The sequence below is a fragment of the Haliaeetus leucocephalus genome, unplaced genomic scaffold (genome assembly GCF_000737465.1).
Source record: "Haliaeetus leucocephalus isolate CR32 unplaced genomic scaffold, Haliaeetus_leucocephalus-4.0 Scaffold495, whole genome shotgun sequence".
NCBI classification, from domain to species: Eukaryota; Metazoa; Chordata; class Aves; order Accipitriformes; family Accipitridae; genus Haliaeetus; species Haliaeetus leucocephalus.
Window position 1 is genome coordinate 5077193 of NW_010972931.1, and position 21466 is coordinate 5098658.

A 21466-nucleotide genomic window follows, 5' to 3' on the forward strand; every position below is an offset into this window, starting at 1 on the left:
TTTTGTTTTTAAGAGTGCAACTATACATGCTAATGATCAAGGTACTGCTTTGTCTTCCTATCCCTGTCCTTCTCCAAGTCGAGAAAGCACTGGCCTGCATTCCACAGGTTCTCCCTGTATTTTATAAGCATGACTGTAACCAGGAAAACAACCAAATTTGCTACATTGGCACATTTTTACACTTATGCATGTATAAAATATGCCTGTGTATTTAAGAGAACATGGCACTAATCCATTCACTACTTCCTCTCAAAAATTTGTATCAAACAGTCTAATAACATACTTCCATCTGTGCATTTGTTATTTCATATGTCAATAAGAGAAACTTCAATTTGAAGTAATGCTGTTAAAACAGTTCATCTCTTATTATCAACCTAACTTGCACTGTAAGTTCTACACTCCTGTGCAGCGAAAAGGAAAGAATTTTGTCTCGGACTATCTTATCAGCAGAACCGCCAGTTTTCTCATCTAAATGATTTATCTTCTTAAAGCCAAGAAGGCTCTTGGGATCACTCTGAATCTCAATAGCTATTTTAACTATTTAACCAGAAGTGGAACAAAACTGAATCTTACCGAAACAACAAAAAAAATATATATTTATATGTGTGAATCATAGTGACATGCAGGAGATGAACTATAATAATCTCAAAAACTAAAAGTGGGGGGTTTAGTATATTGTAATATTACCAGCTTTTAAAGAAGTAATGAACTACCTGGTGTACAAGAGTAGACACTTTTAAGGTGACTGGTGATAATGACTCCAGCTTTACAACAGGGAACTTTTAAACTTGTTAAAACTTCACAGCAATCTGAATCCCTGTAAGGTTTAAAAATAATTGTACTTAAATTGTTTAAATATGACTTATCTGTTTGAAAATATGGAAGTAACATTTATGTTTCAAGCACCATTAGCTACTTCACGGCCATGTAACATGCTGGATTTTCTTCTTTGCTTCCGTAGGTTTTAGGTCATTCTGGAATACAAGAAAATATATAAGTATTCTTAGATATACTACGCAAGTAGAAGTTAATTATTAACTTGCCATATTCAAATCTAGTACTGACTGTTGCTGTACTCAGTAATATGCTACTACAACAGCTTTCTATTGCCATCTTGTGGAGAAAGTTAAGTATCACAGAACTTCTCCAGAGAAGATAAAAATAAAGCCAATGAATTTAACTACCTGCGAATCATATGTCTTTTGGGTTTTCTTAATCCTATAATTGGTTATGCAAAAATATCTTTCAGTTATGCAGCTTAGAAAGAGGTACCTATTGGAGTTTCAAAACATACTTCTAAAGTTACTTCAGACTGCTGTCTTAAAATACTTGTTGAAACAGGATTGTATAAGAAAAAAAACGTACAACTAAGAAACCAATTTACTTTTGTCAGACAGTAAAAACATTAGAAAAAGAAAAGGAAAAGCTGGTCTTCCTTTGTAATGACCTGTATAAAAAAAAGTGAAACAATTGCCAAAGCCTCAGATGAACTCATCTTTCAAGCTCTGCCCCAAGAAACCAGAAAAAAAATCAAGCAAGCCCATTGTAAAACAATGGGAGATTAAGTGGTGAAATAATTTCCTTTCATCATCTATAAAAAAAAAAAAAATCTGAGAAATTAGAGCTTTAATAGTTCACACAAGCTGCGTAAAGACAGGTATATGAGTTTTCAAGAACTTTCTGCACCACACTGTTTTGGGGAGCACAATCTAAAGATCTCTCTTCTCCTTAAGAATTTCAGTGTTAGTTTACTTACAGCAATCCTGTGGATTGCAACCACTGAAAGGTTTAAGGGAATTAGACCCAAAGATCACAGGCATTGTTCTGTGCTGTTCTGCACAAGAACTTCAGTTTTTCTTGAAACTTGGTCACTTGCTTGAGAAGGCATTTATCATTACTGTCATTATACTAAAAATATATCAGGCTTTACATACTACAGCCATCTGCTAAGTGTACTGATTCCTCCTGGCTGCATCACTTATTATTCAATACCATGTTCTTTAATTTCAGGCAGTAAAGTAACATCCATACAATATACTTGCCTAACTTCAAACATGCCTGACCAACGAACAAGGCATGACTGAACTTATCGGTATTACTTGAACAACATAAACTGTGGCTAATGCAGAAAGTCAACTGTCAGAGGTCATCGCTTCTGAGTGTCAGTTACACAGTGTCACTTAAAGTGTTCACCATTGTGTCTACACAACATTTAAATTAAATATAAAGAAGCTGTGAGGTGTACGCTGAAGTTTCAAAAGCTCTGTAAGTTCAGATCTGACCAACACTTGGAAGAGTTCTAGATACTAAAATAAGTTAGTAATACTGACAGTAGGAAACACAACTCTCCAGTGTAAATTTGATTCAGGGTCTCTGCCATGATTCTTGTAAAAGTTGCCAAAGCTGTCTTTCAGAACAGCTATGTGTTTAGGTGCTCATGTTTAATAGAAGTCTGATGGAACCTACCACTCCACGCAGCAAGGGTATTACTTGCATTCTTTCATGAAAGGATTTTTAAAAAAAGAGATTAATGGAAAGCATTTCATGAGGCAATACTGAGAAAACAGAAGTTAGGTTTGGTGTCCTGGGAAAATTTTAAATCAATGTAATTGCACACTGCATATCTAAGGCTCCCCCTGCAGTTCAACTGAGAACAGATATTTCTATTTCTTCCTTTGAAGCCCAGACTTATTCCAGATATTCCCATATTTCAGTAGAAACGTGAAAATTCCTTCATTTGTATCATGATGGAATATACCAATATAAGACTTATCCCTACCTCACAGTATGTTTTAAAGAGGAGATGGCCCATTGCTCCTTGCTCACTGACAAGCCCCTAAAGACTAATCACACCTTTGTCAAAAATAACCACTGTTCCATCTTTCTCTCCAACTGGCAGCTACATTCAGCACCATTACCTACACTTTCAAAGACAGGCCCTGCTGAATTCATATAACCTGCATTAGCTCTTCTCTCACCACGTCAGCTCACCAGTCTCATTCTGCCGCCATCTGTAATGTAGTTCTCCACAGAAAATTTGTTTGTAGCTGAACCTAACTTGCAGAAAGAAGGTAACTATTTACCTTTATGGTTAACACCTCAGCCATCAGTCTTCTACCTGAGAACAGCACCCTTCTGTTCAAGATCTCAGCATGTCTTTCTCATCATCTTATAGAAGCCCAGGCACCGGAAGAAGATCACTGTGGCTCAAAATGAGCACTTGACCTCTGGCCTCTCCCTTCAACTAGTATGGTTTGTTGTTATGCCTTCTCATTCAGACCCACAATCTAGGCAGCTCTCCAGATTTTCACATCCAGTTCCTTCCTCTAGCTTGCCAATTCCTATGTGAGATTTAAAACAGATGGCGTTCTTCCTCTAAGGATATATTCTACAGCTCTCAGCATCTCACTTCAGTTCCTGTAACATCTCTTCCTTCACTTTGACAAATGAAAGCTTGTCCTACTCAACCGTTCAAGTGTGATTGTTACAAATGTTATGATTCCATTTTTTCCTTCCCTACTACAGAAAACAGACCACTTGTCCTCCCTTTAAGGCTGTTTGTGTTGTTCTGTAACACCTGTTCTCTCTCTCAGACCTACCAGTAGGATTATTTTGTTTGTGTTTGAGACTGCTACCAGCACCACCGTAAGTATCACCTACTTACTCATTTTAAAATTACATGCATGCTTTCTACAAAGCTGCCTCTCTCACACACAAGTTTCCCATGGACAAGTACAAAGTACTTCATTTCCTTCCTTCTAATCTTTCCCAAACCAGCTACTCTTTTGCCTGCTTCTAAATACAGACTCTACTATTACTCCAAAATAAAATAATCCTGAAAACTCTTACAAGTGTCTACCTTTGGTTCCTGCATTTCAATTAAAAAAAAAGCTGCAAAACAAGATACTGAATGTACATACCGGCAAATCAGATTCTTCTTTTGGAACAGCTCTCTTTAACTTCACAACAGTAGTTCCTGCTACTGGAGACAAAGGGTACGCCTTCAGACTAGCCAACACACTGCTGTTAGTCTTTGAAACATTGTTCTGCTTAGCCTCATTATTCCTCATTCCCAGTTTAGTGTCCTCTGATAAACTGGAGGCTGAAACGTATGTTGAGGCATTTGAAGGAACTGATAATCTTCTAACAGTGTTGGTGGTGCTTCCAGCTGGAGGAGGTTTTAGGCGATCAGCAGCTCCATTCTCTGTCTTCTTCACCTTTATGCTTGTACTCGTTGAATTGCCATCAAACACAATTAGTGGCCGTTTCCTTAAACCTTCCACTGTTGTAACACTGAAAATACAAATTGTAAAATTCTCAGAAACACAAGCTAGGTGATCCAAAAAAAGCATATCCAAGACAGGAGTAGTGAAAATGAATTTAATCCTGCCTGAAGTAAAAATATGTCCCAAAATACTAACCTTAAAGTCTTAGCTGCTCCAAACTTTGGCAACAGAAATTGCTTCCAAAATATAAAGGGGTGAAGGGGGCAGGGTGTTGTCTGAGGAACAGTGCTCCTCAGCAAAGAGGGTTGTGTGAGGAACTTTCTAGGCAGACAGTTACAGTTGTACAACCAAAGACTGTATGCTTATAGCCCTGTAGCTATTCCAGGGTAACTAGAGATAATAGCTGTTAAGCATTTCAAAAGGTGACTATTGAGAAAGCATGTGCCACCTTACCTACAAGAACAGCATCTAGTAATCTGATGCTTCTGAATCTCCCTGTTTCCACTCTTATTCAAAATCCTAACATTAAGATAGTCTAAAAGACTGTTAGACAAGGAATAAAAACGTTAAGCAGAAAAAACATACCTGTTTTTGAAATAAGTTGGTTTTGAACAGGAACCCTAAGCTGATTTAATGACTTTTTTGTTTTGTTTTTAGTAGTTTGTGTCTTTAAGCCTATGTGTAGATCAGAGCTGACCAATTTAGTAACAACTGATTCATAAAAAAAGGAATACTATCAAGTTAATATCAAAACAGTAGTATCAGGAAACATCCTGACTGCCAAAAATTAAAGCACAAAGTTATCATAGCTCACTCTACATGAAGTTAGAGTTTTAAAAAAGCACTGCTCAAGAACGACAAAGAGAAAGTGTTTGGAAAGCACAGATTTAACAAATAAAAAAACCAAACCACCATTAAGTTATATAATATTGCTGTTCAGAAACTTGAGCTTTCAGTACACACTGTTTAATCATCTCATACTAAACAGAGGAATAAAAGTTGAACTATAGTGTTTTCAACAATTAAATGTATTCATTAATTTGTAATTAATGAATTTGACAATATTGATGTTAGGTATCTCAACAGACTTCAAAATAAGCCCCAAGCAGAGACTCGATTCATTTGACTTGGAACAACATTAGATTAGTAGCTGCTGATAAACCTCACATATTAAGAAATTACACATTGCTTGCACAATTTCTGTCAAGACCGGGGTTACTTTAAAAAGAATGGAAGGAGTCACAATTTAAGAGCTCGTAGAGCAAGAGAAAGCTCAGCTCTTACTCAGATTTGCTTCTACATTACTATCTGTTCACAACAACATATGTCACATAATCCTCCTCTTTTTCTATTCATCGGTTCCCAGAACTGATAGAGACAAAGAGAGACCTTCAATTCATTTGGGACTTGTTTGTCAAGAGATCAGACACAACTCTTTCATTTGTATCTACAGTAGATGCGGTTTCTAGGAGAGCTTCTACAAAATGAAATTAGCTTCCAAGACTAGGAGTGTTCAGCCAGGCATGTTGTTTTAGTTAAATACTACTGAAACAATAGTGTTTAACACATCCATTAGATTAAGTAGTATAATTTCACTTGAAAAGCCTAAAAAAGCTGACACACACTTCAAAAATAAAACATGATACTTTTTGCTCACTTCAGCTTTGTCCAAGAATTTATTCAATGCTCCTGAGAAGGAACACATTGCCCATAGCCTTTTTGGAAAGCTAATTTACAAACTATGTGAAAGAAAAGGGTTTATACCTTTTTTCCATCACCTTCCTTAACATAATAAGTCTGCTTTTCCTATGGAGTGGTTTTTTGGTCAGTTTTTGGGGTTTGGTTTTTTGGGGGTTTTGGTTTTTGTTGTTTTTGTTTTTTTTTTTAATTCAGCTTGATGAAGACTGGCAAGTTAGGAACTAACTGCAATTCTAGGAGGACTGTTATCTATTCTAAACTGAATTTTAGAATTGTAGCACTTGTACAAATGACCACATGCTACAATACAGATAACATTCCCAGAGAATCACTTTGGGAAAGTTCCAAAATGCTGTACCATCAAGAACCGTCACATGTAATGTTTAGATACATGGCTCACAGAAGAACACAGAACCTTGGGTGTGACATTCACTTTCTTTATATAAAGTACAGGGAGCTTAAAAGCTTCAGAGTTGGACTCATGTTAGCCCGCACTCTTCTGAGGGAGGACGCTGACACTAGCTAACGGCTGAAAAGCACCATTTTGGGATCATGTCCCCTCCTGCAGGGCACTCTCTGTGAAACCTGAATTTCAATGTGCATCTCCTACATCCTAGAGAAATGTTCTAGCCACACTTTGGGCCAGGCTGGACAGAGGGCATGCTGTAATCCTGCTGTTTACTTTGTAGCGCATGGTAAAGAATACAAGATTTACTAGAGGAAGCAAAAGCTTCTCTACCTGAGCAATCTGGGTTTCCACTGTTTCACATGATTACTCAGGTAGTCAGGATGGACTCTGAGCAACTCCTGATTATGAGGGCAATTTAATGAAAAACACTCCTATTCTTGTCTAGCTTAGCCTGGTACTTAAGGTAGCACCCTAAAAACAGAGAGAAGTGTAGGTTTTAGCTCCCACCTCCCGATTATCCTAAATATTCACCTGGTACCAAAACAGGCAGGTGATCACCTCTTCTGTGAATCTCTGAAACTGGTCAGAAGTACCATGTTTTACACTGAACTCAGTATTAACGCATTAGCAGTTCTCAGAGGATGCCGAAGCAGCTTCTCAGGTGACTAAGGAGAAATTATGAGCTCTACCAAGGCCACAGCGCTCCTGGAAACTGAGAGTTTGCAGGCGAGAGTCTTCAGACTTGATGGCACTTCAGAAACTACAGATACATTTTGAGATTCATACCATCCTCTTTCTTCCAGGAGGCAAGATGGTCTTATAGATCTACAAAATTAACTGTACCTGAACACAAATACTTTCTGAAATGTTTGAAGTTGGATAGACTGCATTTGTTTGTATTTGGATGATTGTCTGTAAGCTCAAATATTCAGTAATAGGATGTATAAACCATCATCTCTGACCTCAGATATTTGATTGTATTGAGGTATAACACGTTACTGCAGCTCAGCCAATATACAGCAAGTCTTTTAGGACATGCCATCAATCTCCAGCAGTAAAACTAAACACAATATTCAACACTGACTTTTAAAATTTCAGTGTGTTTCTATCTCCTATCTGTAACTACCAGAGGCCTACCAACACACACTGAGCTGTGCTGATCAAGTCTCCAAGCCTCATATTAATTCTAGCGTTGTAAAGCTGTGCTTTCCACAGAAGAACGCATCAGAAAGCTCCTGTTGTTCACAAGATCAATCAGTTTATCTGACTTCCAAACCAAACTAACAGCACACTTAGTTCCCATCTCTGACTTGCACATAACTTACCGCCTCACAATACCTAGGAATTTTGGTTTGTTTTTAAAAACAAGAATGGCAAGTTCTACTTCCTCCTCTGCACAATGACATTGTGCCAGTTCTGCTTAAGTGGTGCACACAACTATGAGAAGTGTAATATTTTAACATCCAAAAAGATGATTGAACTTCCTTGATTCTTTCTGTGAATATACTAAAAGTGAAGTTTTCTCTGTACAACTTTTTACTTGCTGAAAGTCTATTTCTCCCATTTCCTGGGGCTAGTAACACTAGCAGTAAAAGATTAACTTTTCTAGACAGTATTTTGCCAGCATACTTATTAAGTATGAAAGATGTAATACAAGCAAAACCAGTAACTGCTGGAAAATCTTAAAACTGCCTAACAGAGCAAAAGACTAAGCCCAGTATGCTAGATGTTAAGTGCTAAGAGCAACTGGTAAAGAAAAGCAGACTGGTAGATTAAACATATCTCCTTTTACTTATTATTTTCCCAGCAATACTACACAGGTTTAACCGTTACTGAATTTTAGTGTACCAAACTAAGAGCCCCTAAACGTATTCTACATAAACTCTAGATGAAGCCATTCTCCCATTTAAAAATTAACATTGTCTCCTCCAAAACACATCCAGCCTGCCATCTTTATTTCTATGATAAAAAATTCTTTTGCACCTATTTCAGCACACCAACAGTGTCTCATTATTCAAACATGAACGTTCTACTTCCATCTTCAAGTTGCAAGTTGTAAACAAACCGACGTACTATTACTTTTTATGCACATGGAAAAAAAAAACCTGACAATAACAGGACAACTCAGTGTCCTAGCCACTGCTAATGTTTTTAAAAATTAACAAAACAAAACAAAAAAAATAAATCACTTGACAGAATTTGTTTAGCTCTTCCCAGTTAGAAACCTTAGTAAAGCTAAAACAGACTCACGAAATCAACGAGCTTTAATACTGCAAAACTATAATGAGAATTTCCATCCACCTTTCCTTAGGGTTTACTGCTGAAGTTAAATCAGAACACCACCTATCATGCACATCAGACATCAAAATCAAAGTCTTGGGCAGGGGGAAGTTCAGGAGGAAAAGAGATTCGATAAAATAAACTCTTGAGGAAGATTTTGTTTTCTAATCAAATACAAATGAAAGATTTTTAAAAGGCAGAATGTTTGTTTCAGAAAGCAGATGTTAGTTTTGAATTGGACACACAAAACTGCTGCAGCATACACCCCTGACTCTAGAGTAGACCACCCCTGTCCAAGGACCAAGCATAATTAAACATGCTTTTGGTACTTTTCTTAAGCACTGTAAAAATTATTATTAAACAATTATATGGCGAAACAAAAAATAATTAAACTTTCTTCATTATAAAGTACCATGAAATCTACCAGTAACCCTGTATCAATACAGGCTGGGAGATGAAGGGATTGAGAGCAGCCCTGCAGAGAAGGATTTGGGTGTACTGGTGGATGAAAAGCTGGACATGCACCAGCAGTGTGCACTTGCAGCCCAGAAAGCCAACCGTACCCTGGGCTGCATCACAAGCAGCGTGGCCAGCAGGTCGAGGGAGGGGATTCTGCCCCTCTGCTCTGCTCTGGTGAGACCCCACCTGCAGTTCTGCGTCCAGCTCTGGGGTCCTCAGCACAGGAGAGACATGGACCTGTTGGAGCAGGTCCAGAGGAGGGCCATGAAACGGTCAGAGGGCTGGAACACCTCTCCTATTACACGGAAAGGCTGAGTTGGGGTTGTTCAGTCTGGAGAAGAGAAGGCTCTGGAGAGACCTTATTGCACCCTTTCAGTACTTAAAAAAAACTCATAAGAAAGATGGGGACAGAGTTTTTAGTAGGGTCTGTAGCAACAGGAGAAGAGGTAATGGTTTTAAACTACAAGAGGGTAGATTCAGACTAGATGTAAGGATTAAATTTATTATGATGAGGATGGTGAAACCCTGGCCCAGGTTGCCCAGAGAGGTGGCAGATGCCCCATCCCTGGAAACATTCAAGGTCAGGTTGGACGGGGGTCTCAGCAACCTGATGGAGTTGAAGATGTCCCTGGTCATTGCAGGGGGGTTGGACTAGGTGACCTTTAAAGGTCCCTTCCAACCCAAACCATTCTATGGTTCTCTGAAAAGAAGCACTATAAGCTGGATACCATTAATAACATTTGGATAACAAAAAAATATTATCTTCCCCTTTTTCCTATTATTGCAGTAGTAGACTCTAACACTTCTAACACAGGAGACCTGACATGGCATTCTCTGTAAACTGTGACAACATCCAAAAGCTGTATAAGTTTCAGGCAAACAAAGCTTGAACTAAATGCACTGTCCTAAATTCTCCAAGTCTAGCTCAATAAAAGCTAAGTTACCTTTTATTCTCACTTTTCAACTCATTTTGCTGTCTTTTCTTTTCCATCATTTTCCCCCATCTACTTTTTGGTAAGTCACGCTGAGGCAGGGGAATGGCATGTTGAATATAGAGATTAGTGAGACCATCTTTGTCCATCTTTACATCATTTTCGACTAGTATATTTTTCTGTGGGGAACAGAAAAAAAAGTTATTAAGACAAATTCAAAGCACAAGCATCTTAGTGGCATAATTTCTTTTTTCAAAAGCCAGTTTAAGGTAGTGTATTGGGCATAAATGCCGGGTTTTCGAAGTGAGGGGGCTGCAGTGGTGACCGGCGTGGAGGTCACAAACTGCTCCGTGCCAATGACAGCCTGGTCTCCTGCCTTCCTACTGCCAACTTCCCTTGTTTTCTGTGTGGATTACACTCAGTCCCTCCCTTCAGTGAGGCAACGGGAAATGCAGGATGTTTGGGTCAGTGCATAGTGGTTTCTTTTTCCACTACCTGCAAGTGCATCTCTTAACATATCGCCTCATGCGCCTCCGTCCGTGCATCTTTTTGTGTCTCCTGCCCCTGATGGCTGCTGCTCTTTGTTAAGTGCACTTGAACACAGGTGCCATGAGCTCCTCTGCTTGAAACTCTGGTGTGTGATGGGCTGTCTTCATCAGTGTCAGAGACAGCTGGATCCAGCTGCGACCAGTACTGGGCAGTTCATCACCTTTGCCCACACAGGTCAACTCTGCAGCCCCTCCCTGTCCAAAACTCTACAATTTTTCCAATACAAATAGCAGCAAAAACAAGGAAAAAGTTATGATAGACATACTGTTGATAACTGATGTTTTCATGCACTCTTAAACACAATTCCCTGAATCCAACTACAATGCCAGAGCTCTTCTTCACACTTTTAAAAAACAGGCAACTAGAACACAACGCAGTTCAAACTTACAGATGTAGAGCCGTGCTTCCTTCCCCAGTTCCCCAAAAATAAGTTGTGAGGGGAGATTTCTAGTAACTGTCAGTTATAACAAAACAACAAGTTTTTTTCTTATCGTGTAAAGGGTTGCGAAAACAAAACTTCTTGGTACCTCCTGACAAATTTATTAAAAGAGAAAAAAACCCACTAACTTCCTACAAACTAGAGGTCACTGAAAGCAGGTCAAGTCTCTGCCACAGCTGGTTTTGGCAACACTTCACGACTTCTGATGTGGGCCTAAAACCTGTACATTTTTGTCCACGTAAACTACATGGACAAGAGTACACAAAAATTCAGCAAGCTCATACAAAAACCTAGAACTTTGATTACTATTGTTTCATGCACCTAAACTTTTCTGGCAAGGTGGTAGCAAGCATTCCAAATCACACCAACTGAAGCTTCATATGGTCCAAAACTCTTTATAACTCACTTCCAAACCCCCCTTTTTTTTTTTACAATTATGCATACTTGAGCATTAGCTTGACTGATTACGTAGGATGCATTTCCTTAATCAACTGGGGATGAACGTGACACCTGTAACAAAGTAAAGGTGATCTTTCCACAGGTACTTTTACTGTATGCAAACGCTGTCTCACAGCCATGCTGATTTGGGTAGATTATTCTTTAGCATCTACAGCGTTCGAAAACAGCCCCTTTGCAAACACGGAGACACCTCTCACGCTACGGGCCTCCTCTAAACAAACACCTATGGAGAATCGACCTGCGTTTTGTTAGGTTTTTTTGTATTTTTTTTTCCTGAACGCTCTCTTGCGCGCTCCTTAAGGCCTGGAAACGGCGGGACGACCGCGAGAAAACCTCCCGGATAGGTAACGAGGGAAGGCAGGATCTTCCCCGCGGAGTAAAGCGGAAAAACAAACAGGGCGGCTCTAACACGGAGGGGAGACACGACAACGAGCTAGGCCCACCATCACCCCCCCCGGGGCCGGGTCGGTTCCCGGGCTCACCTGCTCCAGCGTGAGGAGCAGGAACTCCTCCGAGAGCAGCTCCGGGTGCAGCAGCAGCTCCGAGTCCGGACGCCCCGATCCCCGCTCCTCCTTACCGCCGCCCACCCGCTCCCTTCCCTGCGCCGCCATCTTCTTTCCCCTCCCCCCTCCCCGCCCCGCCGGCCACTTTTCCGCTTTCCCACAATGCCGCGCGGGAAGGGACGCCAGGCGCGGTGACGTCAGCGGCGGCGAGGGGCGGGGCTCTTTTACCCGGTGTTCCCGCTGGTAAGTGGGTGGGACGGAGCCGCTATTGGGCCGGCTGCCCCTCCCACGTGACCGGAAGGGCCCGCGCCACACCGGAAGCGGCGCGGCCGTCCTTCCGTCTTGGAGAGCGCGGCCTGAGGCGGCGCCGGGCCCCGGCCCCCGGCCCTGTCACCGCTCCAAGGCCGCCTCGATAAGCGGCGGGCCCGGACTCCCGGTGTGGCGGTGGCAGGTGCTGGGGGAACGGCCTGAGCGGGTGGAGAGGTTCCGTCGCCTTTGCGCTGAGGCGGGGAGCGGTCGCTGCCGGGCCTGGTTTACGCCGCCCGCTGCGGGGTGTGTGTGAGGGGGGGACGGGGGTGAGGGGAACGGCGGCGGGGTGAGGTCCATCCCCGTCCTGCCGGGGGCTGGAGCGGGCCGGCGCCACCCGTCTGTGGAATGGCATCCAGGAGTTAATTAGAGCGTGGACGCGGTTAATTGGACGGGGTGGAGGAGCGCGTCTGCGTGAGCGAGCGGTGCGGAGGGGAGGGAGGGAGGGAGGGTGCTGGTTTGCAGGGCAGCAGCGGCAGCAAACAAAACGTGAACGCAAAGCGAGGTGTTACCTAACAAAAGTGGGGGAGAGCTGCCTTCCCCTTTTTGCTGGAAACGACTGCCTGCGGGGTTATCGGTGCACTTAAGAAAATGAAACGTAGCAGGCTGATTGTTTGCTTGCCTACTGATTATTTTTTGACAGCAGACATTCCCATTATCTTGCTTTCCGGAGTTCTGAACATCTGAAAAGTAGCACACTACTGACTTCCTTTGGTAACTCTGGGGTGGCCTCTTGCACTTTAAAGGAACAGCATGTTCCGCAAAACATGTTTCTTCGTGGTGTGTGCAGGCCCCGAAGCTCTTACTAATGAGAACAAAATAACTGTTAAAACAAATCACATGCAGATTATGTGTGTTGATGATGGTTGTTCTTAAAAGCTTTTCTCACAGTTTTTTTCTAGCATGAATGTTTTTATTTCTTTGCTACCAGACTTATGTCGTACTGTGTGATTTTTTGTTCTTTCTGCTTGGGGATGGTGTATCTATTTTGATTTTCTTTTATACTTTTACTCATCATCTGCTTTCATTTAGTAAGTTTTTTGGAGGTTTTTAATACATCTTGGTTAGAGCAAAATTCTGTAGTTCTCCCAATGCCACGCATTAACATTTTTACCCTGGGCTACAGGAATGTTAAGTTGTTCACAGCTTCAGGAGCGAAAGCTGCCTAACCTCTCCAGACAATAGTTTATCAGTTCAGGATACACCCAGGCCCTTAAAAACGGTTGGGTTTTTTTTGGCAGTCAACCTTTGGGCAGCCCTCTTTATCTTAATACACGGTGTTTACTTTGATAATGTTGGAGGATAACATGGCTGTCTTGCCAGAGACTTGCATTATCACTTCACCTTAGGCTATTTCTCTAGTACTTCCTGGGTTTGGCTGGTTGGGGTTTTTTGTTGTTGAAGGTCAGAACACTAATTTACACCCCAGGTGAGGATGCAATTTGATAATATAATGGAAGCCCAAACTAAAATCTTTTTAACTTCTGAAAAAAACCAGGAAGTTCTTGGATAAAAGTTCACTACTGTCTCTTGGTAACATGGTTTGCTTCTGGCTATATTCTTGGTTCTGTCTAAGTTTACTTAAAGGTTATTTCTGAGTTGTCTACCTTACTTTTTTTCTACTCAGTTTTGGAAATTTTTGCCATGGTTTTCAATGTTCTCTTACAAAAGCAAAGGGGGGTTTTAGATGTAATAATTTGAAACTATATTCATTTTGACTATGTTTAGTTTTGTTCACAAGAGCATTTTGTTGATGTTGGTTTCTCTGTTGGTCCACAGAAATTTCATTTGATGCTTTATATCTCCATTGTACGTGTGGACTAGCAGTAATTGTTATTTCTTAAATCCGTTCAAGATGTTTAGTGTTATGTCTTCCCCTGTGTTGGCTAAGCGGTCCTTACAGACCAGTCATGACAAATTAAAAGGTGATTAAACAAGGTCAGCAATTTCTCATTTGCTGTTCTTTGGAGTGTTGAGCACAGCTGTCTGCTGGTTTCTTATAAAAACAATGCAAGTCTGGAGTACAGTAAAATTACACAGATTGTTTTTAAAAATACTATTAATTGCTTTATAGATTGCATCTGTCCCTTGACAGTGCTTGATTGCAAAAGGGTAGGTATGGTTTGTAGAATGAATATTAGAAGTGCTGCTTACCACTTACAGACATCCTTCTGGAATAGTTGTGATAGTAGAGAACAGAAACTCTTAATTTCTGTGGCACTGCATCTTGAGCTTAATGAATGCTTTATGGACCATGCTTCCAAATTTGCTGTGTGAATGTGCTTTGTAACTGCTGGTGCATATAGTCTGATACAGAGAATGTGTAAGTAGCACTGAATAAAACAGACACCCTGCAGATACTAAAAAAGAACCAACAAACCAACCAGCAACTTTTCTTATGAGTTGGATGATACCTTGCATAAATTATTATTATTTAAACAGCTTGGAAGTTACATATTTCTGATTGCTGAAGAGTAAGGAATGTACAGTATGTGTTAAAATGGAATATGCCTATATTTCACTAGGAGACTGTACTAATAGGCCCAAATTTAGTGTAAAGCAACGTGAGATGTTAACTTGTAGCACTAAATGCCTTGTGCCTTCCCTAGAAATCTTGAGAGCCGAAGCTTGTATCTTTCCATGTACAGGTTATAGAAACCTTTATGTGAGAGGTTTATAAATCACTAAATACTGGCAAGAACAACTTGTAGTGCCAGAGTATCTGAGAGCGCCGATAATATGCTGGTTGCTTGTGGAGAAAGCATCACTTCAAAATAGCTGGGTGCTGTTGTGAATCTGCTTCAGAATACACTTGAAGTGGAAGCATACAATTCGATTTATTTCTGTGTTTATTAATGTGCTCATTCTGGCTTGTGTAATCAGGTTGGAAATAGACTATAGAGTATTGAAAAATGCAACAATGGATTTTTTGTACTGGTGAATGTTAAATTTGATATTTGAGTATGCGTCTGGAAGTAAGTAGTGGGGTTTTTTTCTCTTTAATCAGATCACCCAGAAGACACAATGAGCGTCAAAGCTTTCAAGCTCGTTTCTGCTGTTGAGCGGGAGATGTTAATGGGAGACAAGAATTACATCAACATTGAATGCATTGAGTGTTGTGGAAAGAACCTCTATATTGGAACCAATGACTGCTTTATCTATCACTTTCTGTTGGATGAAAAGGTATCAGCAGCTGGAAAAATAACTTTTGCTGCCACCAAGCAACTGCATAAATACCTGGGCTTGAAGAAGCCTGTGAGTGAGTTGAAAGCGGCCTCTGCCCTCACCAGGCTTCTTGTGCTTTGCGACAACACAATAACACTAGTTAACATGATGAACTTGGAACCTGTCCCCACTGGCGCTAGAATCAAAGGAGCTGTGACATTCTCATTAAATGAAAACCCTGTGAGTGGGGATCCTTTTTGTGTCGAAGTCTGCATTATCTCAGTCAAGCGGCGGACCATTCAAATGTTCATGGTGTTTGAAGACAGAGTCCAGATAGTGAAGGAAGTGTTTACTCCAGAGCAACCCTGTGCCGTGGCTGTAGATGGTTATTACTTATGTCTTGCACTTACTACACAGTATATCATTTTGAATTATAATACTGGCGTCTCCCAGGATCTATTTCCTTATTGCAGTGATGAGAAACGGCCAATTGTGAAAAGGATAGGCAGACAAGAGTTTCTGTTGGCTGGCCCCGGAGGCCTAGGTGAGACTAAGGATTGTAATTTTTTTAACTTCTCTCTTTAATTTCTCTCCATTTGGGAAGCAAAGCTTAACTAATATAAGTGTTGTGCACAATAATGATAATTTTCTTCACAGGGCTATACTGGAATGTTGAGAGAAAAAGGTAGATGATAAATTTTTGGTACTAAGCATTATTATAACTCCCCTACTTTTTTTAATGCACAAAAATCTGATTATTTGTAATTTAATCATGTCTGTAGAAAGTTTCATTTCTGTATAGAGAGCTAACAGCAGTAGTGTCTTGCAGCCCAGAGTAAAAAGGTTGGTTGGTACCAAGTGAAACTTCAGAGACTGACAGCCTCTCTGTAGTGACTAGCTGGACTGGGTTTGAGGAGCGTGATGTTGCTATAGAACTGTTAAATTAGTGTAGATGAGTTATTTTTTCCTCAGTTGCTATTGAGAGGCGTTCATACAAAGTCCATTTTATAGACTGTAACAGGTTCACAAATAGGTATGTTGTACTACAGTGCTAATAATAAATGTTAGTGGCAGTAAGCTGTATCCTAATTCCTGTAGAATTAAACTCTGTCCTAACTGTAGATGTTGTCAGATACTACCTATTTTTTATGCTCCCGTTTGCTTAATTTTTTTAATAGTATTTTTCAGCTCCGTATTACAGAAAATGATAGTTTACATATTGCAAAACCAAAGTTAAATTATGTGAAATAATGCTGCTGTCTAATAGACAGATGATTGTAAGGACTACTGCTGCTGTAATCTGTCTAAATCAACAATATGCTGTGAGGTCAGTAATCTTGAGCTTTTTTTGGAAAAGCTGCAATATCCCAGAGCTGACAGACCACAGGCAGAATGCTTTCGTGCTGTTTGCCATATGACTCTCCATTTAGGAGATGCAGCTTGTGTATCTTCCCTGACACATTAAAAATAGCATGACACAAAGATCACAGCTATTTAGGCCCTTAATTCAGGGACCTGCATCGGTTTGGGCATTTTAATATCAATTCCAAAGTAGAGTAAGGGTGCAATCAGTTGTTTATATTGAAGTTTTGTCTTGTGACCAGAATGCGAGATGTTCATCAACTCACCAGTTTTTCTTGAAAGAAGTACAGACTCATTAGAATATCAGTTTATGCAAATTAAAGATGTTCCAAGATGAACTTGTTTTTTTCAGACATAGGGCTTTTCTAAGTCACCTCGGTTGCCTGCTTCTTATTAAAACTGTTAGTTGCTTTAAATGTGGACATGTATTTGTGGACATTAACCATTTTAGTAGTGCTGTGAAAGTTAAAATTTGTGAATTGACTCTCTGAAAGTATTCCCTTTTGACATGTTTCTAAGGAGATCCCATTCTTACTCTAATCTTTATTTATCTTTTTAGGAATGTCAAACCAGATTCTGTTCAAGTGGTTCATTTCTTTTATGATTTAAGAAGAATAGATACACTTTCAAAAGCATAATTGTATTTAGTCAGAAAGCAGAATTTTATTTAGTCTGTCTTTTGCTTTTATCTGGTGTCCTGGAAGAGAGCTATACAATAAGACCTTTACTCATGAAATCCAACATCCTTGTATAAGTAGATTGTCCTGGGGTTAGTATATCAGGTATGTGGTATCTTAAGCAAATGCACTTCTGCAGCTCTAAACTATAAACTTCCATTTTCCTCATAATACAGGCAAAGTCTATCTTCTGCTAGCTCAGAAACCTTTCAAAGACTGCTTGCTATGGATTGCATAGTCTTTCCTTGCCTAATTCAGCTTGGGGGGGGGGGGGTACTACCTGTCCTCTATACCCTCCCCACTGTTGTTTTGACTAGTATAATCCATCTTGCTGTTCCTCCTTGGTGAAATTCGTAGTGTCTTTAACACTTGTCTCTTCAAAGTTGTGAAGATGCTTGAGCACCTTTATAATATATAAGCATTGTGTATCTTGGCATTTGAGGTAGGCCTCTGCTATAATGTGAATGGACTTGAAAAGGCTTGATGTAAATCTTCAGTTCTAATTTTAGTTTGCTTTTGTATGTCTTGCTGGTAAAGACATGTTCGTTTGGCACTTGCTAGAGCATCTGTGCTAAATTCAGCCTCTCTTACTGAGGTGGATGTATTCTGCATTAATGTATTTGGCTTTATAGTGTTTGAAGTGACACTGATTTAGATTAATTTGCTTTTGAGTTAAGACTGGAATTTAGAATGACAGAAAGCAACTGCTTAAAATGGTAATCGTAAAGTAAAACATCTTTGAGTTTCTTGGGTATATAACCTGTTTCCTTACCTGGACTCTTTGCATTTAAAACTGGTTATAGTTGATGCATAGATTAGCCATTTGGTACTTTGTTGGCTCTACTTGCAGTTAGTGTATAGCTCATTCTTTCAAAGGGAGGAGGAACTTCATTTTTGATGCATCTTCATTCTGTGCAGTAATTAGTTCAATTGGAATTGAAAATCAGTTCTTTCTGATTGTGTGTGAAACTATGCTTACCAACATTCAGTTTTTCATGTCATGAAGCTCTTGTTGCATGTTTCTAATCAGATTTCCTGCCGTACAGAGGCTTTAAGTTTTCAAAATTTCAGCATGCAGTTCTTGCATATTGGCACAGGACACGCTTCTGAGCAACTGCCCCAAAACATCAGAGGCCTCGACTCAGACCAAGCTCCCAAGGGAGGGTGCAGCTCTTCAGGTCTTGAGCTGAAGGGAGTGCCTGGTGCCTCTTCCTGAGATTGGGGCAAGGGGAAGTTTTGTCCTCACCTGCAGGAGATGAGTGCTTGGTTGAGGATTTTTGCCAAGTAAAGCAGATGCAGGAGGAGGTCAGCACAGTGCATGGCATCAGAGATGACAAAAAGAAAATTGAATCTTCTCCAGGATCCGGGCGTGAGCTGGTACCCCCAACCTGCGGAGGGAAGGGCAGGCTGTCTCTGCTTGTTCTGTGATGGCAAAGGCTGGAAACTTGTGACTTCTCGTGAAAGGAAGAATTCTCCTTCTCTGCCTGCAGATCTGCATCTATAGGGTATGTTCAGTGCTCTGGTAGCAGATGAGAAGCAGGAAGCTCTGTCCAGCAGATGATCTGAGCCTGTACAATGCAGTAGCACAACCAGTGAGTAATAGTAGTGGGAGACTTCCTCATATTGGAGATGGAGGTTTTCTCATCAGTCCTGCTGGTGAGGGAGAACAGCTTGAGGAGGAGTGGGTGGATCATGCAGGTCACCAACTGATTGCACAGCTCGTGGTGATGGGGGATTTGGCTTTTATGACTATGGATCTCTATTTAAGGATTTAAGGGGGACACTTGAACCACTTCAGGACAGCAGACTTTGGTTTGCTCAGGATCTGCTTAGAAGAATCTCATGGGATATGGTCCTGGAGAGAAGCACTGCCTCACTAAGTGAGTGGAGAGGCTGAGAAAGCTGGGACTGTTCAGTCTGAAGAAGAAAATGCTTTCAGAGATCTTGCCAACGTGGGGGGGAAGGGGGAGATGTGCACGGGTAAAGAAGACAGAGCCAGAGTCTGCTCAGTGGTATTGTACCCAGTGAAAGGATGAGAGGATTTCAGTCGGTACAAACTGAAATACAGGAAATTTTACATAAATATAAGAAAACAAATTCCTTATTGTGATGGTACTCAAACCAGGAAACAGGTCTTGGAGAGGATGCGGAGTCTCTGTTCTTAGAGACACTCAAAACCTGACTGGGCAAAGTCTTGAGCAACCTGTTCTAGCTGACCCTGATTTGAGCAGGGAAGTTGGACTAGACAGTCTCCAGAGGTCCCTTCCTGATTCAACTATTCCATTACTTTAATGAGTAAAAAACCCCAAATTTTAAATACCTAATTTTAGTTTATTCCTTTTGCTTTTCCAGAATAAACTCTTCAGTGGTGCATGGTTTGAACAGTTGTATAGTGATTGAGTAGACTACAAATGGAAGTGGAGAACTGAGCCTTATAACTTATAAAAAGCGTACAGGTACTAAGCAGAATGATTCACAGAAGGTTATGCAGTGCCTTTTCTCATAGCTGATGAAACTACATGAAGCAGGATAGTCAGCAGTAACCAGCATGTTCCTTTCTTGTTTTCACCCACTGATAGTGTTCCTCGTAAGTTTTCATGTTCCTTTTTAAACAAGTAATAATAATAAAGAAGTTTTATTTCAGCTTTTAGAGATACTTTCACTAAGAAGCTTTTTGTTTTAAAATAAATAAACAAAATCTACAGTCTATTGCACGAAGTCCTGAGTAACCTGATCTAAGTTGGTCCCGCTGAATGTCATTCAGAAAACCCTTCTGACTTCAGTTATTCTATGATTCTATAAATTTCTAGATCTCTTGGTGCTGAAGACAGTGTAGCTGTGTTTTGGGTAACTCTTGTAACCTTTGGATAGCATATGCATTTTTAATACGGAATTGATTACTGGCTTCATCTAAGTTTCATCAAACACATTCCTGTACTATAAAAAGGCCATGGTTTCTGACTGTAGTTGTCATGTTTATTGTTATCCTTAGGTGAGACCTGGATGAAGACAGAAAATGCATCATTCTATGACAGAAGCCCTAGCTATTGAGGGCAGAGGGATGTAGATAGATGTTGACTTGGAAAAGTACTGTGCATTGCTCTGCATACCCTTTCACTTCCATGAAGGTTTTTTAAAAATTACCTAAAAAAGAGCTCTGTCATTTAAAAAAAAAGTTTTTAAAATCAGGTTTTTATAACATTCTTTTGAGAATGTCAGGAGAAGTGGAAGGTTCTAAGAATTAATATTTCAAATATAATTAGCCCTGAGTTTACTACTGGTTAGTATGTATTTAACTCAAGTTTTCTCCCACGTTTTGAAATGGTATTATAGCACAGAGTAACAACTGGAAGGCATTAAAAATGGGTAATGCAGTCTGCCTGGCATAAAATTCCAGTTCTGATCCGTAAGAATATTAATATCTGTAGAGTAAATAGGGAATTATATATTATGGCAAAAAAAAGTATTTTCTGTAAGGTGCTGTGATCAAAAAGCTGATCATTGTAGTGAAAAAGCAAATAGCATCACTTGCTAATAGTCAGATGTGAAATTTTAATTTTGTGTTGCACCCTTAGTCAAGGGAAAGGGCTGATCATTTCAAAGCTGCTGTAAAGGATCCAGAAGCTTAGTCTCTACACCGTAGTTCCATAAAAATCTGCAACCTTCTGGTTTCGTTTTGTTGTTTTGTTTTGTTTTGTTTTTTAATTCCAAGATGGTCCTCCTACCCAGCTACCCTTGCCTCATTATCCTCTGTTTGGAAGAGATTTTGTAAATTGAATAACATAATCTTTTAATCTCTGCTGTCCTTTACAGCTCAGACTTATTCTACCAGCTGTCAAGTGGCTCATTCCTGCCAAAGAACAATTTTCATGGGCATGTCTTTTTAACGGCATGAGAATACTGGTTTTAAGGGGTATGAATTCATGTTTAGAACAGAAGTTTACATTGTGCTTCGGTATGGCTCAGCTGGCAAAGGATTACTGAACTAGGTCTGAAAACTTT

General features: G+C 40.2%; 2 protein-coding genes across 4 annotated transcripts in view; one reads left to right on the forward strand and one right to left on the reverse strand.

Annotated features, from left to right (window-relative positions):
- On the reverse strand, positions 1-12066 carry LOC104836910 (chromosome unknown open reading frame, human C2orf49). The gene is made up of 4 exons (XM_010575700.1): positions 11934-12066; positions 10017-10183; positions 3921-4293; positions 1-974 (listed from the first exon to the last, which is right to left on the reverse strand). The coding sequence occupies exons 1-4, from the start codon at positions 12060-12062 to the stop codon at positions 918-920; spliced, it is 726 nt and encodes a 241-aa protein (XP_010574002.1). The 5' UTR covers positions 12063-12066; the 3' UTR covers positions 1-917.
- A 311-nt stretch (positions 12067-12377) lies between these two features.
- TGFBRAP1 (transforming growth factor, beta receptor associated protein 1) overlaps positions 12378-21466 on the forward strand; it is a 33867-nt gene continuing 24778 nt past the window's right edge. Inside the window, exons 1-2 of one of the 3 annotated variants that reach the window (XM_010575702.1) lie at positions 12378-12405; positions 15268-15969. In XM_010575702.1, coding sequence (XP_010574004.1) covers positions 15285-15969 — 685 coding nt within the window. In that variant the 5' untranslated portion in view covers positions 12378-12405; positions 15268-15284. Of the gene's footprint in view, positions 12406-12432; positions 12507-15227; positions 15970-21466 lie in introns of those variants that run through there. The other 2 variants (XM_010575701.1, XR_774887.1) reach the window with 2 other exon arrangements.